General features: G+C 39.3%; 1 protein-coding gene across 3 annotated transcripts in view; it reads left to right on the top strand.

Annotated features, from left to right (window-relative positions):
• dapk1 (death-associated protein kinase 1) overlaps positions 1-24,254 on the top strand; it is an 82,055-nt gene that overhangs the window by 5,218 nt on the left and 52,583 nt on the right. For all 3 annotated transcript variants that reach the window (XM_030416923.1, XM_030416925.1, XM_030416924.1), the window contains one exon: positions 22,326-22,547. In XM_030416923.1, coding sequence (XP_030272783.1) covers positions 22,326-22,547 — 222 coding nt within the window. The remainder of the gene's footprint in view (positions 1-22,325; positions 22,548-24,254) is intronic.

Raw genomic sequence — 24,254 nt, 5'->3', positions numbered from 1 at the left:
TGATAACATTTTATATTGACTAATGCTTACAATTCCTTTTGATCTGAGGTAGCTTTATAAAGACAGGCACTGGAAAAGGAAGAAATGCAGAGTTTACTCAATGTGACTGAATAATGTCATAGTACTTCCTATTTCTACCCTAAATTTAACTCGATTGCAATCTGTAAAAGTTGTCCCCTTATGTCCCACCAGATATGGATGTAATAGCATGATTATTTAACCTGTACCCACTTCATGAAAGCTTGTTGATTATAACACAATTTTAGGCATAATCCTGTAGCTCACAGGAGGCAGTTTCCTTACATGTTTTGCTTTATTGCATTTTATATCAAAAGGCATGGGTGATATTGTTACTGAATATCCAGGCACATGAGGATGTAGTGCAAAGCCCTTACAACAACATATCTGCTTGTTGTTTATCGTTGTCTACAGGTGTGGGGTCTAAATGTCAAATTCATAATTAACAATATGGAAGGATTTCTTGATAAAGAAGACACATGTGTCTTTGGTTGCCAAATTTCTGTATTTACATTTTAATCATTTAGCTGACACACTATCTACAACACTGAGTACACTGAGTGCAAAGGCACACTAAGCTTTAGTCTGTGTTGCCAACACTATCTAGCAGTAGTACGGAGTGTATGTGTCAGAGAGGCCTGCTGATATTCCTGTGACGGAGAGATCATCATCTAAGAGAGAAGTGCCAGAAAAAGAAAAGTAAGGCGATTAGAACAGTACGTGGTTTGTTTGACCTGAAGATTGTGGTTCTGTAAGTATTCCTGCAGGGTTCAGGTTTGGAGTCAGACTCTCATTGTTTTAACTGCTCTCTGTCTATGCCTCCAAGGCAAGCCTGTCCATCTTTGCCCGGGTGGTTTAAATCTTGTGACCGTTCCAGTCAGACGTCTTCAAATTGCGGTCAGCTTACCAGTCAAATTGAAATCTGACTCATTTGGAATGTCCTCGAAGAGCGTAATGAGTTATTTTCAATTAATCGCTGCAGTCAGTGGAGGATAATTGGATCCCTGTCAACTGTGTTAGCGGGTGAATGGCAGGGGTGTCATGCTCTGTGTGTGTGTGTGTGTGTGTGTGTGTGAGTGTGTGTGTGCTCGCGCATGCGCGCGCATGTGTGTGGGGAGTGGTGGGGGTGCAACCCTTTGTGGTCAATTAGTAGAGATCTGCAGGCAGTCACGCGTGGAAACTGAGGAACTGTAATTGTCAGGGAAAGTCGACTGTTCTCTTTTCTGTCTTTCATCCTCCTTGTAGTATTTTTGCATTCTTGCTTATACTGTCACAAGATGGTCTCCTCTGCAATTAACACTAATGAATCTCATGACTGTACAAAAGTAAACTGTACCTACTGTACAATAAATCTATGACCTGTACATGATAGCCAACAACTTTCGAAAATGGAATAGTTGATCAGAGAAAAAACGGTGAGAAATGTATTATTTTCGAAAGGAGTGGTGTAAACATATTTTATTACAGTCAAAAGATGCAGGTTTGTAATGTAACACTCCTTCTGATGTGAAATTTTTTGGAGCATCTTTTCTCTTATCACACATGCTCACCCGCTTAAGTCCAAGACATTTCTCTGGGAGGATGCAGCACTCGTTGTTGGACTATATTTACTTGCAAACATGAAGCCGTTTTTGTGATTTTTTACTATCAAACCCAACCTACTTAAAGTAATAACTAATTGAATTATAAATGAATGCAGTAGGTAATTTGCTGTTTGCTGTTGTTGATTGGTTTCTTTGCTGTTAATCATTCACCCTCTGATGCATAGAGGGTTACTAGAAAGCAACATTAGGTCATTTGTTTTGAATGAATACGAAAAGTTTTGGGTAGTCAGCATGAGCACTGATAGTGACTTTAGCTAAGCAAGCAAGAACACGCGTCATTAAAAAATTGACTGTAAAAGTAATCGTGTGTGCTCGTCTGTATACATGCATCAGAAAGTCCATGTGGGTTTGTTATGGGGTGTTAAATGTCAAAGCAGTGGTCATCTGTCAACAGTGTTTGGCCTGCAAGCAAATTTACCTTTCAGTTAGGATATGCAAGTACTCAATACATCAAGACATATGCAGCTTTCACACTAACACACAGCTGAGTATACTATAACACCTCCATCTGCTGTCCCACAACATGTTTTGTTTGCCATGTCTTTGTTTGGGTATTCACAACAGGATGAACAAGGAAGGAGTGCAGACACATTTTCTACACATGCATTAATGTACATTAATTCCGATACACTGACCATTTCTTTGTTGGAGGTCTTGTGCACCATTTCTAAAAATGTGTCTTCATTTTAACACTTAGATAAGCCTGTTTGCTGCCGCTAAACCTCGCCTCTCTGATGGATGAAATGTTCCTTTTTTTTTTACACTATTAAAATATCACCCGCCCCCAGAGAGGTTAAAGATCATTGTTGAAAAAATATTCTGGAGGCTTTTCAGTATGACTGTTGCTTGAGCCCCAGTGTGGCTGAAGCTTGCCTGGCTGGAGGAGCAGTGCAGACTGAGTGACTGATTCTGCTTGATGTGTGGTTGTTTCAAAAGCTACAGCAGAGAAAAAGCCAGAGTTTCCAACCTGGAGCTCATTCAAATAACAATGTCTGCACTGAGCATCAGGTTTTAGCTAAGCCTCAGAAAAAGAAAACATATTCAACTGGGATTAGAATTGTAGAATTTTAACTTCAAAGTGTGACCTTTGCATGTGGCAGTGGTGCGGTTAGCTGTCGAGAGCCTCGCTGCTCATTCAAATAAAGGAACCAAGTTCTTTGCCTTGACCATCTGTGTTTGGGGCAGGTTTCCAACATTCCAGCTTTTCAAACATCACCAATCTGTTTCTTTGTCGTCTGGCCCTGTTTGGGGCTGTCTCATCCATTTAATAGTCAAACAAGGCTTCATGTTGCCAGTAGTTTCTATCTGACTTTCAATATAACCATTAATGATAAGAAAGCAAAATCAGCTGGTGTGTCCAGTCAACTTGGTTGCTTACCTAAACTCTTACTGTATCTACACAATATTAAGAGTTTGTTTTAAGCAAAGTTTTTTTTTGTATATTGTTGTATTAATAAGCAAAGTTTCTATTCTCATCATATATCTCTTATATCACTAAAAACCCTACCTCGCTGAATGGAGTGCCTCTCAGTTTGGGCTGGACAGTATATCAATAATCTGTCATTATCGTCATAACAGAGTATATGAGGGGTCGACCAACAAGGCCATACCGATATTATTAGAAATCAAAGGCCACCGATATTGATTTGCAGAAAAAATTAAACTCTTTGTGTCAAAAGTTTGATAAAATTGTATGATTTACTCAAGCACTGTTCTTCAGTAAAATTTTCGCTACTTTATACTTCTACATTTACTTGATAACTTTAATTACTAAGTACTATGCAGATTCAATTATTCAGTGTTTATAGGAAATTAATTGTGACTTGTGACAAATCATAGTGTTTTGGCTGGGACACGTGACAGGATGCTGCATCAGAGCCAAAGTAGCACATTTTTAAATTTCTTAGTATTATCGGCAGTCTCACAATAAAAAAAAAAGCATACTTTGATATAGGGATTTGGCATTTGGTCTACTTGTTGGTCTTTGGGGCGTAAACGTATTTCATTTGGCTGGGAATTAACTGATCACATGCACCATATATCTGAGTGACTACTAAGAATGTTTTATCTGCTGTCCAAGAGTTTAATCTCTCTCACGCTCATATAGATTCATCAGGAAGTCAGATTGAGTAGTGCTGAATGTCAATATCACTAAAATATGTTGTAATGCGTCATATAAACAGGTATACAACTGAAACAAGGACTTTCTGCTCCCATTAGTCCTCAAACACTTTTAGCCAATCATTTTCTGTTGCTTGTTTCTAGGTGGATAATTTTTGTTGTTCTGTGTTGCCTTAGCAATGTTCATACTCCTACACTGTGTTATGTTTGTTTCCCTTGAACATGCTTTCCTTAAGGATCAGCCTTTTGTGTTGTCTGTAATGTGTTTCTGCTCTGAGATCATCAAATGAAAGGGCAGGGGCCTCATAACTCCGCTCAGTTTTTAATTAATGTCAATAAGGTCAGACTGAAGGTTAGGAAAGTCAACTCTTTTAATATCGCAGTCATTACCATAAATCGTAAAGTGCAGTCCTCTTGTGTCATTTGACTGTCATATTGTGCAGACTAGTCATTTTATAGATTTCCTCATAACACCAGGGTCACATCAGCACACAGTGCAGCGCTTTGCGAAACCTACAAAACCAGTCTGCATGTCTGCTGGTTTTCCCTGAGTCATGACAGAGTTAACCATCTCGAAACCTGCTGAATGTCAGTTTCACCAGACCTATAGGGGCCCTGGTTTAAAGAGCAAGCACAAAATAAAACAGGAGACGATAGATGGGTCAGCTGAAGAACCGACAGCCCCCCTCCCCGTCTCCTGCCACCATCTCCTTGGTTGTCAGAACAACGGTATTGCACCTCTCTCAATTTGTATGCACAGCCTGATATCATGTTGGTTTCTGTATTTTGTTTGTGTCTTACTGAGTTCTCCTGTTCAGCTAACTGAGCACAATGGTATCTACAGACGACAGGTAACACCAAAGCTTTTCCCAGCTCTGTGAGAGCTGTCTGAGAAATGCCTAACCAACATGATAAAACATCAGATTCAGTGCCAACTTGGAAGAATGTTGTTGTTGTTGTGGTTGGCATTGTGCTGTTCAAATGATGGAGGATATGTTATTCAGCTAAATAGATTTAGATCAAAATATTAGAATTGAGGTAAGATATTGTAACTCAGTTTTCATCTTATATTTTCATCGGACAGTTTTGGTTATTAAATTAATTTGCCATGACACTTTAAACAAACATTAATTGCTCCCAGAGGCGAAATCCTTCTCACTTGCTTTGATGACCCCCCTAACTTTTTCTCTCTCACCATCATGGGATTGAATTTTTGGTTGTGAGTGAAAACTCTCAATAAATATTGAACTGCCTTCACCTTATTTGGACAAGACAGCCATGTCTTTACAGGATGAATTATAATGACCTTGATGCTTTTCTGACTATTTCCTTTACCTTCAGGTCAAATATATAGTTTGCTAACTACTTTGATTTATGACCAAATACCCACAAAGCAAATGACATTCCCATCAGCTTTAACTGTACACATGGTAGTGTTAAACTTGCCAAACATCAGCATGGTAGAATTGACATTGTGTGCTTTTTAACATGCTGTTGTTAGCATTTAGCTCATTGTTTTGCTATAAAGAAATAAAGATTTTGGTTCCCTATGTTCAGAGAAAAGCATTTTTCAGGAGTATCTTGCTAATGAAGAGAAACATTGGTGTCATGATGCACTAGATTTTGAAAAGTGTTAAAAAATATATTGGGCCATATTATAATAATATTGACTTGGCTTGCCAGTGTGGTCCAGCTGTCCATGAGAAAAGGTGACTAAATGATTTCACTCTATGACTTCATTGTCAGCAGGGTGTGAAATCTGCAGTGATGTGTGCCTCAAACTGTCTCAAAGGATTCTAATCATCCTATAGGAATATCTTCATGGGCTACAACAAATAATTAGATTTTACCTCAGCATTTTCAACCAACCAAGAATAAGAATTAGAGATGGACACACAATCCTAGTCATTTACAAATGTAAGATTATTTTTTGGTATGTGAATGGACAGATTTATAGAATATGTGCATAAATTATGAACTATTGTAAGCCTTAGAATAAGCAGGGAGGATAATCAAGGGCTTCACAGTTCATCAACTCATTGCATTGTTTCACATTTAATATTTAATCAGGCTTTCCCAATTATCTGTCCAAGATCATTAGAGAGTACAAGAATGATTTTCTTCTAATAATGGCTAGAGTAAATTTTTAAATCCACACCTGTTTCTGTAATGAATAATACCAAATCAAATCTGTGGGATCATAATAATGTTGTCCTTAGGCTTGAGGAATCTGTTCAGTGGCTCTTGGCATTGAAAATGTTTGGGAACCACGGTGGCTGTAGATCATAACAACCCTGAAGATGGTAAAGGGAACCTTTCCCCTCTCTTTACCTCTACGCACAATGTATCCATTGTTGGGGCTGCCTTAAAACCTTGGAGCTGGGGGAGGTGAATGACATTCCTCTGACATGTTGAATGGCTTTTCACTGTGGCCACTAGACAAGGGCAAATACTGCCTGCTGCTCATTTAGCTGTCTGTCAGTGATCTGTCTGTCAGTGCTGTCGCTTATAGTTTTTGAAACCGCAACTAGGACTCCTCCCTCCTGTGTTCACTTTGGCTGCCAGACTGTAGAATAGTCTATACACACCTGTAGAGAGATCTGAAGTGATAGAAGGTCTGGGTCCATGTCAGAGGTGTTGACAACTATATCTAGATTTCAGAATAATGACACATTTAGATATTTGGCATAAATATTAAAGAAATGTGTCTGTTTTTTTCATTTTCCTGATTCTAAAAACTTTTGGAGCAAGAGCTTTGATGATTGGTGAGTTTCTCCAGTGAGAGTCAGCAGGTAATGTAACATGAATTACAGAGGCCTACCTGTTCTCACCTGTAGTGTTGTACAGTTATCTTCAGCTAGTGAGCTAGTGGTGTCTGGTGGTTGACGAGTTTAAGATGCTGACCATGTAATCTTGAGCAAAAGGAAAGGAAACGGAAAACATGTGTCGCAATGATTAATTTTTTGTGTTTAATTTTCATGTGCTACAAACCAAAAGTAAAATATAATCAACAAAAAGCTTTACTCTTGAGTCATCAGTATACATTTAAATAAATCCTGCAGTCTGAGAGAAATCTTTAAGACCCGAGAGTTTGTCGCTCTGTTAAACTTATTTGATTGGGGGCTCAGAGAAAAAACTCCATCAGGACTTCCTCGCAAAATCCATATCTGTACACTCATACACACTGTTTATGGCCAACAAGGACTATCTACCACACTCTTCCTTCCTCCAACCAGCACTAGTTCCTATGCTCAGTCTCTGAATCCTGTTGCTGTGGTTACCCTTCCGCTGTACACAATAGCATGGTGGTTGCATAATGTTTTTTCTGCCGGTGCAGTTTGTGGCCCACACTACAGCTGAGTGGGCAGGGAGCACTCTGAGGCACCCTCCCACACTTCGCTCTGCGCTAATGAAAAGCTTGGCCTCACCGGGGAGTTTTCACACTGAATCATATCGGACAGCAGAGAGACTCAGAGCCTGCGGTTGATGCCCTGCTGCAAAGGCAACGTCCTTTTGACTTCTCTGCCATTGGTTGAACCGCACTCGAGAGTGGTTAGTTTGATGTTCTCGTGTGAACTTGATGGGACGCAACTTGCTATGGAAAATAGACCAGAAATGATGTGGAAAATGTGCATGAAATGGATGAAAATTTGCATGAAACCGTGTGGAATCACATTAAAGGTCTCTGACTGAATTAGGATTGATAGCCACCATGCTGCAGGAATTGGACAGATGCTTAAGGAAGATTGCAACTTGTTATTACAAAGGACCAATTTTAAAATAATGATTCTGACTTACGAAATATATTAAGTATTTACTGTGTAGACTCCACCAGACAGACAGCAACATTCACTAACACATACAAGGAAAAGCAGTAGAATCTCTCAACTGAGAAGCTGGAGCTAATGAATATTTCTCATTTTTGATAGAAATATAGTTTCTGATTAATGATCTGTCATTCAACTTGTCTAATTTAGTAGTAACTTTGATTTTACAGCATGTTAAATAACCCATTTTGTCAGTTGAGTGTTGAAAAGTTGCACTTGTCAGCAGAATGCAGTTTCTGTTCTGTTTTTTATCTGCTGTGTCATCTACATATACCATTTCCTTTCGCACATAAACACCCAAGAAGTATCAAATGAGTTGTTCTAGGGGAGTAGACTGATCTGGTGAATTTGGCCACTGACAAAGGATGGGGTGTGCAGTGACCTGGGACTTTGTTCATCCCCCATGAGCTAAAGACAATTTGATTAACTAGAGAGGAACTGTAATTGAGGTGACCAGGCAGCTCACACAAAAACAAAGGTTGTTGGTTTCTTTTCATGTGAAGATGTGGTTGGAAGCTGACCCAAATTCTAGGTGGGGTTTTTGGTTTAGGAATTGAACATAAAACAAAAAAGGGACCAGATATCAATGTTAAATCGGCAAAGACAGTTAGTAAGATCTATGAAGACATGTGATGCACATTTAAGACATTTGTCACTCTAACAGTTGTACGGCTCCATTTCTCTCACTCTCACTTTGTCTCGAGTTTTTGCTCCCCTGATTTGGCATTGATGCAGATCCTGTTTAAACATTAGGTTCATCATCAAATCCATTAAAGCTAGTAGCTGCTGTCTTTTCCATTATATATTTGGACAGATGACTTTGACTGTGTTGCTTCTTGTGTGAAACACTTAATGAGTCAGAGTCATTCCCTGCAATGTGAAAAGACAACAAACTAATGGACTGACTGGCCTCAAACTCTAAGTGCTAATTAAAGTGGGGGTCAATTATATATTTCAGTTTACATTAATAACCTTGCAAACTGTTTCACTTATGCACCCTAATGTGTTTAAGTTGTAGCACATATTGTATGACGACTATTCATACTGTACATTCAGATTTGTGTTTCACATTGATAGGGTTGTGTAAAAACCTTAAAACACCATTTACAGTTTCTGTCCTTCACCTAATGAAACAATCTTTTCAAGTAAGCACTAGTGAGGTTGCTAATTTTCTTTGGAACACACATATTGATTTGCTGAGGCTTTGCTGTTGCTGGAGTGCTGCAAACTTCGTGTGAGTGGGCACATTTAAGCACTTCAGCCTGAAATAAGTTGAATAAGCGCAGTGCAGGCAGTTGAAAGAGAGGTTAGAGCTGTATCTCAATGTGTACTCCACTCACCTGGATCTCTAAGCTTTAATGTTAACTTTGGAGTGATATTATTTTAAAAGGACAATTTTAACTCCTGCAGGATGTTGTAATGGGTTGGATCAGATGTAAAATGTGTATCCCACTCACTTAACCAGGGTTTACTTTGTGATATAGTGGTCTTTTCGGGACCTACGTAAATCCTGCTGCACCTGACCGCTCTTTCCCAGACTGACATGGTGATGACTGATCTCATCATCCAATCACTGGGCTGCATAAAAGCTGCTTTGTCACAAAGCTGACATGGATCAAGACTCGTGCCAGATTACAGCACCTCTCTTTTATCAGATGGCTGCGTTATCCAACCTGAAATGTAGACCTGTATTTAATGGCATCAAATCCTCTTCAGTACACCCTTTCCAGAAAGCGTGTCAGACCAAAGAGCAGATTTAAGAGGCAGCTGTGAGGCAGCAGTATAGATTAGGTATTTGCTGATATTATCACAGGGATAACCACAATGGTATGCAAAAAATAGCCTTGGGTAGTAAAAGGCAGTTGAGCAGACTCTAATAACAACATTGTGTTTCATTATTTTGTGAATAGTCTGTCTAATATTGGTGAGTACTTGTTGAGCAACATATCAAATATACAGAATATTGAGTGTTTTTAGGGGTTAACTTTGCACTTCTACGTTTTTTTTTACTCTTTTTTTAAGAGGTAAAATCAACTATAATCAATAGTTTTCTGATGATGTTTCAAATGGCAAATGGCAAGCAACTGTGTGACTTTGTGAGAGGGGTCGCCTCCGTTACCTAAATCTGTAGCTCCGCTCGGCTTATGGGGAGCTTTTATAGTGAGTCTCAGCTCATTGTTTAGCAAGCTCACAACTTTACTGTTTGGGATCACTCTCACTATTCTCATAGTGACATTATCAGCAGCAGCAGGCAGCTGTTGTCACTGAAAAAGCAATACAAACCCACTGTACTCTACCTGTTCAGCACCAAACAGCAGACAGACATAATCAGAGACTAGCTGATGAACACAGTGTAGCATTTAGCAGTTGAAGAGTGAGATATTTTCCTAACAGCATTCGCCAGAAACAAGTTTCCAGATATATGGTAATGTTGCTTTGTCACTTCTGGTTGTGTAAATTTTTTATTTTTTTCGCTAACAACCTGATGATACACAATGGTGATACATCAGTGTTACATTCACAACTTGTTTCTGCTTCTCCCAAGTGACATCAGAATAAGTTATTGCAGATTTAACCAAAGTCTTGTAAGTTTACAACCTATGACTAGCAGTTTGTGTTGCTTGGGCAGCATAAGCCAAAATGAACAAAATCCTGTTAAAAAAAAAAAAAAAAATCAGCAAAGCAAGCTTCCTCTGTGGTTCGCACCAAAGGAGACCAAACTGTAGGTGAGATCACACTGATTGTGTTCCCACTTGTTTGTCATCCTCCATCACTCCATGTGCATCAGTATCAGATTTGACAGAAAAGCTTTGTGTGTGCAGTGTGTGCCTTCCCGGAGCATTGCTAGCCTGCCTGCTATTGTACTAAACACTTTTCAGCGTTTCAGCACCCTCTCCTATTTCACAGTAGTAGTACACAGAGGCAATCAATAGCTGGCTCACAGTAGTGGAAGGGAGATGATACAGAATGTAATACTGGCCTCTGTAGCACAAGGGCAGTGCTACTTATTCTTGGAAGCTAATTCAGATATACTGTAGGTACCTTGAAGTGCTGCTATTATTAGGAATTGTGTTGTTTTGTGTTGTGTGGTATTTGCCACTATTTTGAGTTTAGTGAGGCAAAGAAATCTGTCATCACAAACCTGATAACTACATCCATCTTGTCAGCTTCTGCCTGTATTGGTTTTGTTAACAAGTAGTTATTTAGTTAGTTGGCTGGTAGGTTTTGTTGATTGTTTAAGTTAAATGCCAAACATTTTCTGCTGCCATCTTGGAGAAATGTGAGAATTTGCAGCTTTTTCGGTTTGATATAATTACTGGATTAAAAATCAGTTTGAAAATGTCATGTTTGACTCTAGGATCATGTGATCAGCTTTTTTCTCTATTTTGTTGGATTGTATAGAATACATAATGAATTGCTTTCTCAGAAAAGAGATTAATTAAAAAATGTACAGATAAATCACTACCCAGAATACATAGTCGCAGCCCTTGTTGGTACAGACCAGGAAGTCACATCTGATTTCTTTCGATATGCTTGTACAGAACAACAAGTGAAATTGATAATAAATGGAATGTGCTTTTGAAAAATATTTTAGTTTTTTTTAAATGTTTATTTTCTTTAATCTTTTTCCAGCTGCTTTACTCTCCTTCCGTTATTGTCCAGGCTAATTGTTTGCACAAGCTCTCTGTACCATAAAGTTAAACTGACATCATTGTCTTTAATTTAAAACCTGATAGTCAAGTAGTTCTGGAGGTTATATGTTTACCTGTGTCTATTTCTTTCTTTGGTTTGCAAGCAAGATTGCACAAAAAAATTCTAACTACAATTTGGGTGGAAGATGGGTCTCGGCCCAGAATAGGCCCTATCAAGTTTTAATGTGGATCCAGAGAAAGGGACTGATCCAGGATTTTTTTCTCAATCTCACTTTAACACTGTGAGATAGGGCAAGCTTATGGTTAAGCAGTTTGGGGTTAGAAATTTAGAGTCATACAAGTCTATAGAATTTGATAGTAAGTTGTTGCTTGATTTAATTAAAGGGGACTGTTGGACCTTGGCAGAAGTACGTGCTCTACTGAGTGCCGTTGTAGTATTTGACAAAGATTTATTAAAGAGCAGTCAGTTGATTTTTATGTGATATAAAGGAGATCAAAAATTTGGCAATGAAATTATGAACATGGCAGCTTTCGAGGCTTTAATCAATGACATGATGGATGCATGGTGATGTGGTAATCTATTAGAGTTGGTAATGGCTTTGAGAAATCACTCATGTAATGGTTTTTGCTTGACAGGCACTTTAACTGTAGGGGAAAGATACTGCAAGGAAAAAGATGCATACGTTTAATGTCATTATCTCACAGGAATAGTGTACACTGTGTTTGATATTGTGCAGTTGATCTGTTTCAAGTAGGGGTTTTATTTTATCCCTATACAGTGTGAGGGATATGTTTTTGGGGTGTGTGGGCATGGCAGTCTTAAAATGTCATGATATACATTGCATTATACTCCCACGAGTGTAGGCTCTGTTTAATAGGCTGTGATGTATAGATGGATTATGGCAGGATTGAGGCTAAAGATTAGAAGGGTGAATAACATGAGTTTCCTTTTACAGTTAAATCTCCCCAGGACTGACTTGCATACTAGATTATTCTGCAGTAAATGATTTACATTTAATACTCTCCAAGCAAGCATGAGCTTGGAGCTCTTGTCATCTTCAGCTGCTATCAACACAAGCTGTGCCAGACACCCTGTGATGATGACTTGAGCTTCAGACTGAGCCTGTTATCACCTCAATCTCACTGAGGATATTGCCTTTTCAACACAACCCTGTGTCCACCTCTAAAGTGTGTGTGTGTGTGTGAGACACAGGTCTTCTCCCCATCAAAAAGACAGCATATGTATAACTGAAGTTTTTGCAGTCTTGTATATGATTATGACCAAACAGTGACCTTGCAGCTATGATAAGCTACTTTCTATTCTCTGCTTGAGGTGTCATAAATCAGTATTACTTTGTGGAGTCAGTGAATTCCGCCGAGGACTTGGTGTAAGTGTTAACGGAAATGATAAGCCATTGTAATAATATTGATTGCCATTCAGTTCTTTACGACTCTGAGGAGAAAGTCTCTCTCAAGCTTGAGAAAACAGACTCGAAGCGATGCTGTCTTGTTGCCTATCTTGCCCGCATGCTTGACATTGTGTGGAAGAAAAAGTCAGAGGATTGTTCCAGCCGTTTGACTATGTGATTAAGTGTTAGATACAGACAATTAATAGTTTATTCAGTCATGAAAAAGAAGAGCGTTTATTTCCTCTGATTAAAATGTATTCCCCAAAACTACATAGTGCACCTTTAAGTCACCATCCAGTGTATCCCTCCAGTTAAAGTTGCCCCAATCTTAACATGTATCCAACCTCTAGGCTGTACAGTGCTGCAGTTCCAAAAAGTTCAAAATTTCAGGACTCATTGGACCCATCAAACTTTAATTCATATAATATCTACTATTAAATAATTTTAGCCTTTGAATCTACTATTAAAAAACATGAAGATCCAATGTGTAAGAAAGTTGATTGTTCAGTCTCCAATTGGACATTCAATAATCTTGAACCAGGACCTCCTGTATTTGGATCAAGAAGCTCATGAAATATAAGGTGAGCCAAGGTGAGGCTGCAGCTGTTATTTCAGTGTGTCAAATACATAATTAATCAACGTTTAAGCCTTGGATTGAGTTCTGTATTGGCAGCTACCAAATATTAGAGGGCTTGGATCGAGCCATTCCTACCTCCAGGTTATTTTCCTTTTGTCTACCTTGTGATCTTTTATATTGAAATGATAAAAAGCTGCTTCTGCCTCTGGGTTTGTCTGTATTTCCCATGGCGGTTCACACAATAAAAATATATAAACATCTACAGCTGCTTGTTCTATCCAGACTGTTTCATGCATTGCACATTACACACCAACCACACTTTTTGTTGTGTTGCCCACTCCTACTTCACTGATTTTTGTTTACAAGGCCGTTCTGCTGCTCATTACCACCAAGCATTGTATTTTCCAGGGCTGCCTCATCTTGACAAGGCCAGACTCCCAGTTAGAGCAGCGACCTCGAACTAACAGCAGCCAGTCACCCAGGCGAGGCTACACTGATTTGACAGTTCACTGTTGTCCAGTGCTCAAGCTTCTTACTGAGTGGACACAAGACTCTGTGCTATCACAGCTTAAGCTGTCTTATTTAAAGGAAAGTCTACCCAGTAAACACCTTTTTATAAATTGAGTTATCTTTTATTTCTAAAACAACATTAAAGCAAAAGCATCTTATTTTGTTTGACCATCAGAGATGATGATCCTGAGACAAAGAAAAGCAACAACTCCTTGGCATTTCGGCGGTTCTGATCATTTAACAAAGTACTTACAAGTTTTCTGTTGTTTTACTAATTCATTATTTTACTTGTCGTTTTCTTCTCTACATTACATTACATTAATTTAGCAACTGCGTTTAAAATAAACATGACAAGTTACTTGATTCACATATTGCGTCTCTAGCATTAGAGCTGTGTAATCAAGGCCTGTCTTCAGCTAGAGCTTTGAAGCAAGACATCTAATCAAATTTGCTCGGTTTGCTCTGGCTGAACTGATTATGTTAGCCTGGCTTCTGTGTGGCTGTTTGTGTGTAAATTGACTGAGATCAGGTCTGTTTTAAGAAGCAGAGTCAGTTACTTTGCACTTTGTATATGTAACCATCCTTACCTGTGTGTATATTCAACAAGCAGGACTGTATATAGTAAACCTGATGCATCATCATTGATGAATGCGGAGTGCTGAACTGTCTCTGTCAAACAGATCTTCTCTTTATCAAGGGTAAAGAGAAGCATGCAGTAATACATCTATTAACACTCGCAGTACATTTCCACAGATAAACACTCCAGCCAGCAGTGTTGGGTAATGCAAGGCTTTACGAGGCATTGTCCCACACCCAGGCAGCTCTGATAGACACAAACACACCCCTCCTCGTCTTTCCCAACCAGCTTCTTTCCCATCTTCCCCTCCCCTCAAGTTGCTTTAGAGAGACAAGTAGGCCAAAAGTGGGAAGCCTTGTCTCTGCTTTAAGCGCAACAAAGGGAACCAAGCAATTTGATCCTGCAGACTATCTGAGGTTTTGCACTGCACGGGGTCGAGGAGGAGAGCTGTGCTTGAAAAACAATTTCCTTGCATGTGTTTGTGAGTGATTCCCAGGGAGGGTTTTTTCTTCCCTGCCTGCTCATTATTTCTGCCCCATCTTTGTGCTTATTCAGCAGCATTCGTGCAAGTCAGTGCTACCCCTCGTCTTCCCTGGAGGACGAAAGGGATTTCCTATCTAGCTTTTGCTAGTCAGGGAAGGGTCTATCGTACAGGGGGAATCCACCACATTAACTCCTGTTACCTTAGTCCTCAGCTAGCTTTTCAAGAGCTCAATCTCGGCTCTCAGAAAGAGAAACTCTACAAGGGAAAGGGTGTTTGATTTTCACAGCAGCAATGGGTTTTGGTTTCCCTCCACTACCTCACCAAGGGAAGAAAGCTCAGTTGGACCACTGCCATTTTCCCCTTGTTTGTATGTGCAGCTGGTGTTGTTAACAAAGGGTGGGCTCACTTTCCCCTCTCTTTATGTGTGTACAGTGGGAGAGCTATGGAAATAACAGAAGTGTGGAGTTTGATTCCCACAGGCTACATGCCATCACTGTAAACATATAGTTGTTTTTCTGACACACTTTTTAGCTATATTATTGTCACCTGTATTGTCTCCTTTAGATAGAGAGCAAACTGTTTCTTTATGAAAGAGTCAACCAGTATTTATATTCATATTTCTGCTCAACCATCATAGATATGGACTAATGCTGATTTACTACAATGCAGATAGCAAATGCAGTCATTTAACTACACTTGTAAATAAAACCGTTTGCAGCACTGCACAGTTTGATGCATTCTTGTGCTCAGATTTTTGTCATTAATCTGTTTTCAATCTGTGTTTTATGTAGCACATCATAACTTGATTTGGATTTCCCTAGCCATCTTGCTCTGTAGCAGACAAAGACAAGAAAGTACATTACAAACATTAGTGCATTAGTGTTGTTGAGTGTTGCCAAAACCTCATCACACTTGAATTGTTGTATTATCAGTCACAGGATCAAAAAGTTAACTTCCAACCTTGGAAAACTGACTAAAAAAAGTAATTATTGATACACCCAAGACAGTTTTATGTTGATAGTGAACGAAAAAGGAGAGCATGTAATTATTTCTTCACTTTGTTTTGTCATTCCAAAGCCTCTTTGTTCACCCCACCCCTGGCCTGTATTACTCTAACCACCCTCTTAAGTAATGGCCTCTTAAGTAAATGGCATTGCTGTGTGTTTCCCAACCTTAAAGATGCAACTCCAGCTCCTTTTCCTTCGTCATAAAGCAAATCTCCAGAGTCACTGTTATGCTTCGCTGCAGTCTTTGTCAGAGCATGCTCAACCTGACACCTAACAGGTGCTTTAACATAAGAGTCCATGTAACTAAGTCATAACTGTCAAAGTGTATTTATCCAACAGACATTGTAAAGTTTGTTTTTCTCCGAGGGTTTCAGAAGATTGAGATTGCTATGTAAAATTCTTCATCTTGCTGTAGTATGAAGTCCTGGGAAATTAAAAAAACACTAATGTAGGCATTCATGGAGCAAAGGAACAAGCATGACATGACCATAGCAAATCACAAAATCACTGAAGTTCAACACTTTCACATTTCTCACATAAGATTGGTCCCTGAATTACTTCAAAGGTGTTCTCTACAGAATTGAATTAAACCCTTTGTAAGAACTCAAGATCACTGCACTGATTAGGCGAGTAAATGTGAAAAAAGAATAACATTTGGAGTGTCACAGGATGTCTTCAACACTGCACAGATGGTGTGTAATCAAGAACAGGAAATCAGTTTTGTTTTCCTTCTCATCCTTAACTGTATTTTCACACCAAGTCCCACGGCTTCACACTTTAGACTTTTCCTCTGCATGAACTTTCAGAGCTGGAAAGTTTGACAGCTCAGGAATGGGCTGAAGGATGTCCAGTGAAAGCTGCTTGCTTTTGTTGCAGTTGTGTTTACTGTTGGCATTTCAGTTGATTCATTTGTCTGTCCAACTTTTCTAGTTTCGGTGGTTGAATTTGCAGTTTACTTTCTGTTCACCTGAATGTGTGAAAAAGGGTTAAACTACACAACACTTTACCTTTTCTTATTACTTGTACTATTTATTAATAATGTTATTATAAAGTGTTGCAGTGAATATTCTTTGAGGTACGATGGTATGCTGAGTCTTTTACTGTGGTTTTACCCTGCCAGGCAGGTGTGTAACAGGTGGCCAGTCATTTAAATACTGATTGTGTGAATATGTATGTGAACAGATCAAATCCTGATGTTTCCATCCTCTCTGTCTACACGAAGGAAGCCTGACTGACAAGAGGTGGAAACCACAATACTGAATGGGGGTGGAAGTGTCATTAACATGAGAAAGCTGTGATGCTCAGCTCTCTTTTCTTCTTCACATTATCTGCATCGTTTCTCTGGCTCAGTCACAGGACGAGTCACTTCCTTAAAGAGATATCATTCCTCTAAGTTAGTCTGTAGTTTAATTATCCACAAACAGTCTTTTAACTGTCAGAGGAATCAGTTTACTTCCTACTAAATGTCACTGCAATTTGGTTGGAAATGTACATTTCGAGCTTTGGGGCTGACAACTATTTATGACCTCCAGCTCTGCCTATTATTGCTAATTTTGTGTTTCAGTGAAGTGAGTTTCACATTACAAGTGTCAGTGACAGATATTATTGTTATTATATAAGATATTATCTGACAAAGAAAAACAGCATGTTGTCACATTTTAGAAGCTGTACCTAGAATTGATGTGTTTATGTAGTTGTCAATTAATTTCCTTTGCACTGACTGGATTGTAGCAGATTTAACTGAAATAAGTTTCAACTTGCTTCAGGCTTTGTCATATTAGCCATTTACAAAGGAAATCATTTATTTCATAGGTACTTGCTGCAATTAATGGATTTACTCGTGGACGCGGATAAAATGTGTGTGGTGCTCTTGCATAGAGATACACCTTGTCGGACTGTCTTGCAAATTAGAACAGCAGACCAATTATGAACCATCTTGCTGACTTTTGAGGAAACGGAACTAGACAGTCAGAAATAGAGGAAGCTGTGTTGTTGTGCAGTTCAATTTTATACCGTGTGACCCTGTTCTAGTGAGCGAGTAGTGCCTGCCAATAGAACTGCCCTCACATATAAGAAGCTGTAACCGTTAAATGTTTGACATTTTGTCTTAAAAAAAAAAAAGATTGTTGCAGCCCTTCTGTGTGCATTTACCTGAAAGTGTAAGTATAGATGCAATGGCTTTCAAATCTAAATAGTATCATAAGATTTGTCGACATGAACGTGGACATGGCCACAGACATCACTGATGTATTCAAGGGACATACTGCAGCTACAGACCAGAGCAGGTTGGCGTTTTTTGTTACTGATAGTCCGGAGAGAATTCACTCTTGCCTTATTTCTTCTTTCCTTTAAAGCTCCTCTACAGCTGGTAGTAATGTAGTCTTGATTTGCATTTACTCATCAAATATTGGGAGACTCATTGTGGAGAGAGGATTAGGCCAAGAACATGTAGCTAAATTACTAAACTGCTTCCTGAAAACAGTGCACTCCAGTCTTGGCACTGTCGGAGTCAGATTACAGTGCAGGGCCCTCTCTCTTTTTTTGCCAAGGCAGAGGAAGCTTTTGCCAGATAGCATCCTCTCCTCTATAAAGCTGGGTGAAAATCTGGACATGGAAATTAAAAAAAAAATTGACAGAATGTGGCACTCTTCCTCTCGTTTTCTCTCACCCCCCACTCTCTTGTTCTCTTCCTCCCTCTGTGGGTGTTTGGTACACTAAGTGCCTCATGATTGCCAGGGCCGTGAGGAGGCACAATCGACGGAGGCGTCAACAGCCCTCAGCCAAGTGTCCTTGCTTCCCCAAGTGGTTATTCTGGCAGGGTTTTGGTCAAGTGACAGTGGAGTCAGCGTTATCCAGTCAGATAACAGTGTTCAATAACAGTGCTGCATGGCAACATGGTGAAGGATTTCCATAACAACTCCTGTGTTGTTCATACATAGAGTAAATTTTCACACCAAAATGTCACGCAGGCTGGCCACATTTGGTTTGCCTAGACAGTAGGTGTTTAAGTGCTTATGTGTGCATTTAAGCAATCTGGATGGAAGCGTGCATGTTTCTTCTTTGTTCCACTTAGCTTGGATCATGTGTGCTGCACCCTGTGAATCTTGTAAACTACAGGTGGACAACACTTGGGCTGGAAAGAGAGCTGATGTGTGCTCAGGAGCTTCTTTAAAAAAAAATTAAAATGTTTCTCATTTGGATCCAAATCATGGTCAAATCTGGACAAAACCTGTATTTTCTGCTAAAACTGAATATCCAAGACAGGGAACATTTAGTCATATTGCTGCTTTATGTAAAAAAAAAAAAAAAAAAAACTTCACTTCATCCCACTTCATTCCAATTTGAAAGAGAAATTTTGTATTTTTAATCCGAAAATAACCCAAAACAATCATCTGAGTTGTTGCAATTAAACTGAGCTATTAAGTCATTATTTCAGCTCTAGATTTAACCAACAGTTGTTGTAGAATGTCTGGAAAAATGTGAATAATGGATGTGGTCATATGTAGGGGTTGATTTGAAAAAGAATTACACAGTCTCCAAAAGAAATCATACATATTTCACAGAACGGCTACTAAACTTTTTATAACTGTATTTGTGGGTAAAGATGCAGATGCTGCTGAAACATCATATAAACACAGCAAACTTCAGCACTCAATCTTGTATTTAATATTATGTAATTTGAACAGCAGAGGTGAAAACTTTTATTTCTGTTGGATATTAACCATAGCTTTAGTTCCCCCTGTACAAAATACTAATATTCTGAGACTGATATGTTTCGATAACTCGGTTGTAGTGAATGGTGTGTTTTTATATGGAGTGAAGGTCTTTGCTTTCTTCTGAAATAAGTCTATAGTGTGTGTGGTATAGGATTACTTGTTAGATGTTGTTGATGTTGTGCTGAGCCGTGATTCTTATCAGTGTGCTGCTGACAGTGTGTGAGAGCTGTGCTGCCTGTCTATAATTTACACACTGTTGTCAAACTGATGATGGAGGGTGAAGGCAGGTGTCTTTTTGTACTCTGTTGGGAAGCACTGCGCATTCAGTTAGCATGTTTTCTGCTTTAAGTTAGAGATGGATCTGTGAATCAAAAGAGGAAACAAGAAAAGACAGATGGATTATCATTTTATATATTTAATGGACAAACTGGGTTTTGATATTGGCGTAAGTCTCTGAAACACCTCCAAACGTCTGATCTGATCTGATATTGGATCCAAATACAAACCGGTGTCTTTATTCAGCATTCAATGCTATTTCTGTATCCAGGCAGCGTTGGCTATGATGCACCAGCCAGTTATTAATTAAAGCTTTTTCTGATCAACAGTTTTAATGCCTTATAATCCCGCCCACCCCTTTTTGGCTCAGATGTCTGTGTTTACCACTTTGAAACTGATACATATATGGCCAAAAGTCTGTTTTTTAATGTATTTGTGCGCGGTAGTAAACCCCTGTGGAATGAAACACTTGAGCCTCTGTGTCCTAGCAGCTGATTGATGCATTATCTATTTCTGTTACACATCTCTATTGTCTGTTGTTCATTTTGACAGTTTCTATTGTGTGCTCATCACTATTTGTCATCAAATTCTGCTGTCTATATATTGTATTTTGTTTCTTGGGTTGCGATCATTGTGTAGATGGGTTTTAGTCATGGTTCAGTCTTGTTTATGGTAGAAATGTAATATTAACCTGACAGTGTTTAAGGAGTAGTTTAACATTTTGGGAAATGCACTTATTTTCCTTCTTGCAGAGAGTTGGATGAGCATATTGAGACCAATCTCATCAATCAGTATGGTAATGTGTATCTCTAGCCAGAAAATAGTTAGCTTAGCTCAGCAACTGGAAACGGGGGGGAAACAGCCAGTTTGGGTTTGTCCAAATGTAACAGAATCTGCCAACCAGCACCTATTGTGTTGTAGATTAAACAAACTAGTGCATTGCCCGTAGGAAATATGTGTTCCTATAGAAAAGTGGGAGGTTAAGAAGCTTTTTCATGGATGGCCAAATGAGGCTGTGTTTGAAGGTGGGACGTCAGGGATATTTAGGTTTGTTGTGAAATCCGATATTCCAGGGTATAATTGGCCGTTTTTGACTATTTTTGATTTTGCTATTATATTTCACCCTAAAAACTATTTACTTGGTGTCATTATTTTCAGCACAACCTCACATTTGTGACTGTACAGTTATTTTTTCATTTTGACATACTGTATTAACACAGTGGACCTAAAATCACAAAAAAACATAAAATCTGAGTAGAAAAAGTTAGATTTTTTACTGTGAAAACCACAAATATGATTAAAAAACCTTTTTTTTTTTTTTTACTTATAATGCAAATATAAATCGTTGTTTGCTAAATATGTGCATACATTTAAAAAATGTACGAAGTTATATGTAACTATTTACATTTAAATGCAGGCAATGCTCAGGTCTGCCTGTGCTCCTTCCAGCTGAATAAATAGCTGCACTGCCTGCTCCACATTCAGCTTCTCCTCATTGTTTTGACTCATTAAACAAAAAACCAACTCCAATACACACTAAACACACTACACCAAACACTACATAACACACTTACTACACACTCCAGACACGCTAAATGTCACAAATCTCTCAACTCTCAATATCGTTGTCTATACACCGACCGTCGTTCGGCCTGTCAATCATCCGCCTAGGTCCCTCCCACAACTTCCTGTTCCTCATCAACCAAACTTGCTGCTTGGACACTTTCGTGACAAAAGCCCGTTTTTACCGTTTCTTCCAGCACCAGACACAAAGCAAACGTGACGGCAATGTTCGCGAAAAAGCGTGGCGGACATTATTTACCCTAAGTCCGGTTTTGAACGTGCCGGTGGGTCCGGTCGCCTCGGGAGGTGGGCCTTGTAGGTTGGCTAGTGGCTAGCAGCTAGCTACACACGAACATCCACTTTGTTGTCCACGCATCTCCGGATCTCCTCCGGATCTCCCCCGAGAACAGACTCGGTCCGGACTCGTTTAGTCTCATTAATCCACAACAGTCAGTTTAGATGCACAGAACGGGACCGAACCGCCGGCAAAATCCCGGTCCAGCTTGCGCCGCTGCAGATATAAATCTGCTTGTTTCTTAAGATGGGGGGGTCGCAGTGGGCTCTGCAGTGATTGGCTCTGGTGCGCACGTGAATGTGGGGGCTCCGGTGGACAATGCTCATGGAATTTGTAAAGCATTTATGAAATAATTTATTAACGGTATCATTGCAGTCCAAACAAATGTGAAATAGCACACCCTTGAACCACGCAGCAGCCATGTTGAAACTCTCAGGTCAGTCTGATCCTGATCCGCAGAGATATTTGAGGAATACACACACACACACACACACACACACACACACACACACACACACACACACACACACACAGACAGACAGAGGTTACTTGCTTTTGTAGAGAGATGAGATGGAACGTGTTAAATTGATGAGCTTTGGAGATGCTCTTTGGTAGATGTTCATTCTGGTTTTACTGTTTCAAGGCTAGATGCACCTTTGAACCCAATTTTTTTTTCTCCCCTTGCTAGCGGTCAGTTTGCTGTGGTCAGAAGATGCCGGCACAGGAGTACAGGTGTGGAGTACGCCGCCAAATTCATCAAGAAGCGACGCAGCAAGTCAAGTCGTCGAGGGGTGACGAGGGAGGACATCGAGCGCGAGGTGAACATCCTCAAGGAGATCCAGCACCCCAACATCATCACGCTCCATGAGGTCTTTGAAAACAAGGCAGAGGTCATCCTGATCCTGGAGCTGTGAGTTGCTTTGTCATCTTTTATTTTTCTGTGCTCATCGCAAGTGGAAAAACTGAGTTTTTTTTTTTTTTTTGCATAACAGGTATTGGGGGGGGGGGGGGGGGGGGGGAGACTCTGCATTTTCTAATTATTATGGCCTTGAAGGTATTCAGCTTAAAAATGATTGTACCCTTTAGTCCTCTTTGCTATCAGGGAATTGTTCTCTTTACAGTTCAGATTTCAAATGAAATGGTTACTCCAGTCATTGCACTTCTATAGAAGTTGAACTAAAAAAAAAAGCATGGTCGAAGCTGCAGAAGCCGAGACATCTTGTAATAATAGAATAATTTTGAATATCTCGTCAGTAGTAAGCTCCAGAAAAGTTACACCTCCCTTTATACCACGATTCAGTTTTTCATCAGACCCTTCCTCCCTTCTGTTAAAGATCTTAAGTTTTAGAATCAACAAGGGGAAATACAAGAAGGCATAAACAAACTTATTTTTTAACTATTTTAAAAACTAAATCAGTCAGATGGTGATCACAAGTCCTCATAGTAGCCAGTTTTCAGGGTGGCTTGTAATAATGCGTGACTGTAACTTGTCAGAGGTGTTGTGTAACTTGAGGCCCCTTTTTCAATTGCACCTGTTAGACCAGTTTTACCAGGTTACATGGAACTCTGCTGTAAAACCTTTATGTTTACATTACAAGTATCCAGCTGACAACACACTTATTCTGAACAAATAAGCACCAAAGCACAATACACAATACCTCCATTAGTAGGTCACCTTACAGCCAGCAGAAATGAGTGTAATACTGAGAGCTGCAGTTGCCGGACAACATTCCTGACTGGTGATCATATATTATAATAGATCTGCAAGAAACAGCAAATGCAGAATCAGGCAAGGCCCACATTACAACGTGTGTGGATACTGTAACAAGTCAATGGCTCATTTCCAGATCAGTACAGTAAACTTGTTTCACTTTACTGTGGCTGGAAATAACATCTCAAAGTATTTAAAAGTGCTGGATAGATGGTTGTACAGCACTGCAGCATCCAAAGCGTGTACCCATTAAAATAAGCTGTTTCCGTAAGTCCATCTATGAACTTGTTGTCTTTCTATCAAATATTTGTAAAATTGATCTAATCTTTCCTCATTCCCAAAGTTCAGAACATGTGCTGTTGTTTCAAGAGACAACAACATGAACCCTTCCTGCTTCTCATTAGATAAATGCACATTTCTGGTCTGTTAAGTTTTACTTTCAAACTGTAAAAACGTGAAAAACTGCTCCCATTTCCATATAATAAAACCCCTGCAGTTACCAGTTATTTGAATACATTTGTATTACACAACTTCGGAATTTAAATTAGCGCTCCCGAAATTCGAATGGATTCTGCAAGGATTTAAAAATTGTCAAGAGCATCAACAACCACGTGTACAGTTCAACCATATAGCCCCTTTGATTTGCAATCATGCCTGATCAGTGACAGTAAGAAAGGAGAATACTGTGGGTTTATTTGGTGTGGTATAGCAATTAACTGTACATTATCCATTAATTTTATGATCCATACTGTACATAACATCATATCTTGTACGAATCTCAGAACTACTGTGACGTATGTAACAGGGGTGGTTAATCGGCCCAATTTCCCGATTCGATTCGATTCCGATTATTGAAGTCTCGATTCGATTACAAATCGATGTTCGATTATTAACGATTATCGATTC

This window comes from Sparus aurata, chromosome 5 (assembly GCF_900880675.1).
Source record: "Sparus aurata chromosome 5, fSpaAur1.1, whole genome shotgun sequence".
Classification (NCBI taxonomy): domain Eukaryota; kingdom Metazoa; phylum Chordata; class Actinopteri; order Spariformes; family Sparidae; genus Sparus; species Sparus aurata.
This window is presented reverse-complemented; position numbering and strand designations above follow the sequence as displayed.